At 41.6% G+C, this 6,586-nt stretch overlaps 1 protein-coding gene across 1 annotated transcript; it reads left to right on the top strand.

Annotated features, from left to right (window-relative positions):
• Window positions 1-5,056: 5,056 nt before the first annotated feature.
• On the top strand, window positions 5,057-5,365 carry PHALS_08740 (uncharacterized protein; the record flags this gene model as incomplete). The annotated part of the gene is made up of 2 exons (XM_024724143.1): window positions 5,057-5,182; window positions 5,219-5,365. The coding sequence occupies 2 exons, from the start codon at window positions 5,057-5,059 to the stop codon at window positions 5,363-5,365; spliced, it is 273 nt and encodes a 90-aa protein (XP_024575049.1).
• Window positions 5,366-6,586: the final 1,221 nt, after the last annotated feature.

Raw genomic sequence — 6,586 nt, forward strand, 5'->3', positions numbered from 1 at the left:
GTGCTCATTTGACGATATGTCAAATTGAACATGTTAGGGACCAGCCCAAATACCGATATGTACGTCATTTCTTTACCGATGTGGCCACGAATGGACATCAGGTTCCTCATTCAGCATTCTGTACCTGAACGTTTCGTCATGAGGTACCACTTCACGCTGCGAATCGAGTGGGTAAGCGCGAAACACTGTAAGACTTGTGACAAGGATTAGCGGTGTAAACGCTCAGATTGACAGGACGACATTCGAAAAACAATTTTTTACTCAAGTCTTAGTGCCAAATATTTCTGAGTCGACTCGTATACCGTACGTTCCACATCGTCGAAGAGTGAAATCACCATCATCGTTTCGATAGTTCATAATCTGGGTGACGCAAAGGCGCATCAACCGCCACATCAAGTCGACTTTAACTTTGACATGCCCCGGGCAAGACAGATAACCATTTTATAAAGATGTGGTGACGATGCCGCTGTGTGTGACGATTCTTAAGTCTTGTAGTTAGACATGGCTTCAAGTCATGCTGGTGTATCCTGAGCTTGAATGGATATTTTGAAAGCAAATTTTTCATTCTCAATCTTGCTTCTTCAGCGCTTGTTAATGGCGAGATTTTAAACCCAACCAGGCGTTTGTTCTCATCGTCATCTGCGTAGTAAAGCACAGTAGATGGCAAAGGTTGAACATCAAAGACGAAATGGTATGGCTGACTAGATTTTGGGAAGGACGAATCCCGGGCACTCACACTCGAAGCTTTCTTACACAACCTTAAATGCCATCTCAATGGCCGTGTCCCAGCGATATTCTACATGGTTTTGAAGAGATTGATGAAAAACCATGTCATTTCCGTAAAATTCGTAACTTGCTAGTGAGCTAGTATGAGAGGCCAAGCCACTTTCTAAAGTACCTTCAGAAAATACGCACTGTTCTGTCACTAATGACCTTGATCTCTCCGCGCTTTTGCTCACATGCCATTATTTTTTTAAGCATTCCATAAAATGGCTTTTGGCGGCGTTATAGGTACGCTTGTGGTGTCTGCGAGCAGCTTGTTTAAATCCATACACTTGAATGCTCAATACGGATGTCTAAACCTGACTTACCGTGCTCTGTCAGATCATGAACAAGTTGAATGTGGATATGCATCCGTGTGCATGCAGATGTGGGGATCACCAGAAGCTGAACTTTGCTGGTGCGATAGAGCCCCTCGGGCATAAGCCACCACTCATAGGGTATCTTGATCCGAGTGTGAACTGCAGTTGGAGAAGAGACTTGAGCATTTATAATAATCGTACTCAGCCTAGATTACTCACTGTAGAAGGGGCAATCGACCATGTTGCTCTGCGATAAGCCTTTCTCATAAATTAGTGCTTGCACCGGAACAGTGGCTACATTCAGCTTATTATCAACATATACAATTTGCCTCATGCCGTTTGCCGTTCTGACACGAAAAGTTATTTTGATTGAGGAGTGCATCATGTCTTGATCTTGTCATTGAGGTCAACAATTGTGTATTACGTCAATGGCCCTCATCATGGGGACAGTTAAGGTTTCGCTTCGTTTCGTGCTTCTCACGAAGCGAGTTGTAAGATAGAATACGCTTGACACCAAAACATGAGTGGCGGGCCTCCCGTACTACCACGGAAAATCCCTTCCATACAGAATGTAAGGGTATGTGGGATTTTTAAGAGTAGCAGTCATCGTCTCGGTTACCTCATAATCTTGCGACTACTTGTCAAAAATCAATTACCAGTTTAAGACCATACGGAACCAGTCACTGGGTGTAGTAAGGGGAGACTCAAATTCCTAAGTATTTCTTGCTCATTGCACTCATGTGTGGTTGAACCTGCTCGGTATAAATTGGTGCAGCTCCATTGCTCAAACGTTAAGCGCGTTCCATGGTGTTGCTTCTTCAGAGATATCTTTACATCGTGATTATGGCTAGTCTACAATGGCAGGTGTTTTCCACTCGCAAACGACAGCTACCTATTTCTAGTTTGCAGACGATCTGCCGGATCCAACGTAATCCCTGCAAACCTCGGCCTACAGTTCCAACTGTTGTCGTCACAAAGATACAAGCAACCGAAAATGCAACCTTCAGTCTGACCATAGAAATAATCACAATATCGCGGCTTACAGCCGCTTCCATCTTCCAAGCTTTGCTTAGGTTATTCAGCAGTATTGTTGCTATTTTTGTTGAATACTTTCATGTTTGTACCATACCTATTGCAGTTTCATGCTGTGTCTCACTGCAACAAGTGTCATCTCAAATGTAAATACGCGCCAGATGCGCTTCTGCATAATTAGATATGAGCTCATGACTTACCCAATTTCTGCGAATAAAAAAGGTGCGTGATACCTTACGCTCTCAAATTCAAGTCGATTCGTCAGTGATGGCAATCCAGCTGGATCTGAGATCTTCTCACAAGTCTAGGAATAAAACCAAACAAAAATCACTCTGGCAACGAGCTCGAGCTTTCAGAAAACCTCAAATAATTATTTAGTAAGCATATCCGCCGCACAGCGCAAATGGCACCTGAGTTCAGTATATTTATCATCTTCAGGTATTAACTAGAGTTTATGACAGGTGTGCTTTATACGTAGTCACGCGAAGCCCCCAATCTATCAAGATTTATCGCGGTGTCACGAACCTGCAAGCGTTGTTTCTGCCAACCAACAACGCCGAGCTATAATCTCCTCCTATCAGAAAGTGATGCTTCTTAGAGCTGACCCCTGTGACCCCTGATGGTCTTGACCCCACGATACACAATTAATCCCAGCCTTCCTTTAGTTGAAAGGCCAGGCCTCGAAGTTTCCCGCCAAGGTTTTATCAGCCGCAAGAGGATCGTTGGTCGACCCCGCTTGCTATCGCACTTTCAGACCGTGAAAGAAAAATCATATACAGAGCGTTAGCGTTTGGAATTGCCACATATGTGAAATGCCACGGTGCTGCAACTAATGATCGCGCAATAATGAAAAGACGGGCTGCCCATAAACGGAAGATGCGTTCGGCACCAGTCAGATACCAAGCCAAGAGTATCTCATGTGACGAAGTCCTTCACTTGTTCTGATTTAGGATTGATATATATCAACCTCAACATGTTTTCAAATGTTTAGTTACTATACATCATATCAAGCACTGTATAGTGCAGGTCACCTGTTCCATGTACACCACAATAAGAATGTACCCCGTTACAATGATCATCTCAATCCCTCGCATCGAAAAACATTGGCCACAAACTTTGGCACTCAATAAGAGTAATTTCGCTGTACAAATCCGTGAAAGATCGTGAGAGCGGATAAAAAGTGGGATTTGCTGAGGTCCAGTCAAGCCTTTCCTGTCACATGATGGGTTCACCGAACATCTTTAAATCCCAAATATCAAGTAGCTAGTATTTGCACTTGCTCAGAATTGACTTTTTCTGTTTTAGATAACTAAAAATGATACTAAATGTATGTTTTACCATTCAACATAATCAAGTTTACATAGCGTATCGCGTGAGGCTAGCATACCACGTCCCCTCCTTTTTAGAAACATATCCGTATTAAGTATCTATCATGGTTCTATATCGTGAATCTTTACATGGCAATTCACCATGGTGCATCCGGCAATCACTATAAGTCTGAAGAACAACAGTGTAATGTGAGCATGCTTCATGATGAGGTTTCCCGTTACAGGGACCCCATAAACCCCTCACCTCAATACCAATATTGATAAGATCACGAACTATCCCCGCCAAATTATTATCGTCGAGGATCCTTATGCTACGGCTTGCAATGAATACACTTCAGCGCGAGCTCTATGACCACATAACACGCGGAGCTGCTGGGAGGGATACGGCAACTGTGGCCAAGAAATTAAGATTTTATTGGATGAGGAAGACATGGTGTTTTCAAACGGGGATTTCCCACTGTTTTCTATAAGGGCTTTACGTCTTCTTTGGTCTTCTCCGATCAAAGTTCCCTCGAGACTTAAACGTTCCCAAAGCTCACTCTCACTTCCTCTTCAAATGTGCACATCGAGCCAGATCCCCGAAGTGGAAAGAGGATAGACTTACTGCTGCGGGAGAAACAATGATGATACGTAAATTACTCGTCCGTATATACGTACTTACTGAGGAAGACTTAAATCGGTTAACACGCTTCCAGCGAGCCGTCAATTTACGCTAACGAGGGGGGAATGGTGAAGTGACAAGTATCATTGCCAATAAGCTTTAAACCTTTCCTAAACTGAATCCAATTCTGATTTAACAGGATAAAGGGATATACAGCTATGCAAGATATATAGTTGATCTTAACCTCACACAAATGTACGTGGTTCCCACACATGTGTTGATGAGGTTGTCCATAAGCTTGGGTACGTACTGTATACCACTATACGATGTACGTACACTCAGAGTCAAAATTATAAATACCAGATTTTGGGAGTATATTAAATATCGTGACAAATAATGGTTCGGCTGAGTTGAATACTCACTACGTAGGCCTTAACTTCAATAGTTTCAGTGTAAACAGGCATATAAGCAATACATTTTATTTAATTTCCTTAGGAGCTCTCGGCTCCGCACTTGGACGGAGCTTGGGAACCTATTTTTGGTGAGTTCGTTATACGGATTCGTACGATCCAAGCATCTATGCACGGTAAATTTATCTGCTGCATCCATAAAATATCGCTTAGTTGTGATAATACACGGTATTCCATACATTTAGCAACCGAGAGAAACTTTTGTAGCTGTTTTCGCAGCGTATAATATTATAAGGGATATAAAAAATACTTCATTTCTAAACTTCAACTATAGGGGCTCCAATTTCAAATTAAAAAAAGGAATACTCCATCACGAAATCTTCGGTAAATTTCAGTATTATAAGTCAATTTGGTTGAAGTTAACATACAATATAACACAATAAGTTTTAACAATCTGAGCCAATAGATTCAATTACAATGTGGAGATGGAGGACATTCTCATAGATGGTCCAGTGTAGAAGCGTGTAGAAAACGCAACAGCTGATTTGCGGTATATGAATACAATGGTTATCATTGTTCCATTTTCCAACTTTTAAAAGCAGCATGTCGGCAGCTAACACAGACATTGAAGATCAAGATGAAACTAGTATGGAGTCCAATTTTTGCAGGCAAGCATACAATAGTAAAGAAAATATCATTCAAGCAGTATTGAACTATCTATGGTCAGCGGTACACGTGGATACAAGGCTGATCGCTCAATTTTAGGGCTGTTCTTTTGTGGTGCAATTTTCATTTACATCACGATCTAAGAGGTCTTCCAAATTTATTCCTCATTCGTGTCTTATTGGAGCCTATATAGCCAAGAAAGTATATGGACGGCAAAATAATGATAGTGTAAGGGCATTTTTCTAGGAGCGTGGACGAGATGATACACATATTATACTACATAATGTGGTGGAAGAATGAGTTATTCTACAACTTATAAGAATTGCATCAATGCCTGCAAGTTATTGAAGTACGAGTTCTGTGGTGATGGTTTGCAACAATACGCAGTGCTTCCATCATACAGTGAGGTTTTAGAAGTCAATGGACACAAAGCGATATGTAAACTGCAAACAACATCTTTGTGCGAATAAAGTAGTATACAGATAAGGCTATCAAACATATTAACATTATGCATCACGTGGGGATGGGACATTTTTGGTGGCTTGCTGTTGCAATGGAAATAAGGAGATTTATATTGTTGGCGTGGCAATCGTATCTATCAAAAATCTAGACAACTGGTCGTTAATTTTGCGTTTGTTACTATCAAACCTCCTAGCACCCCCATAATTTGTGATTTCAGATCGTGAAAAAGGTCTAGTTTCTGCCGCTGAAGAGATAGATTGCATTTCATATCATTTTTTCTGTTTCCGACATCTGATGAATAATTTCAATCGCATATTTAATGCCAGGAGCCACAGAAATATAATATTTTGAAGTTTAGCACGTGCGCTTACTGAGGAAAGTTTTCAGGGAAGCTGCACGTATGCGCAGACTTAACCAAGTGCAGAAAAGTGGCTGTTGGATTTTGGTCAAGAAAAATGGCCGTAGTGTTTTATTTGAGCCCAAGCCCTCGTTGCAACGTTTCCACTTCGAATCATGTTGGGTCGACAAATGGCGCCTTGGTTGGGACAAGACAGTTGCCCATTTTTGATTGTTGGATGGAAATTGAAAGATATGTAGGGAGAAAATGGATAGCCAATTGTCGACTTCCTTCGACAAGTCGCTTTCTTACAGAAAAATACCAATCACATGGAAAATTCATTAGGCATTACTAGATTATATTGCTAATATATAGTGGTAAAGCGCTCGCTTCTCAAACGAGTGATCGGTGGTCTGATTCCACCTGGTGCCTTTAGTAGCAGTTCATACCCACAGATATAGATATGCAAAAGCGACCGACTGTGTGACGTGTGTACTAGTTATTTGCCAGCATGCAAAGTACCTAGCGTCAGAACCTCCTCCGACATGGATTTGAGACCGGATGGTTCTCACAATCCAAAATACAGCGGGAGTCAAGGCTATGTTTAACGTAACAGCTGTCAAATAAGACAGCTGGACTTCTCAAAAGGCAAGCTACGCTGACTATGA

The sequence above is a fragment of the Plasmopara halstedii genome (genome assembly GCF_900000015.1).
Source record: "Plasmopara halstedii genome assembly, contig: Scaffold_323, whole genome shotgun sequence".
NCBI classification, from domain to species: domain Eukaryota; phylum Oomycota; class Peronosporomycetes; order Peronosporales; family Peronosporaceae; genus Plasmopara; species Plasmopara halstedii.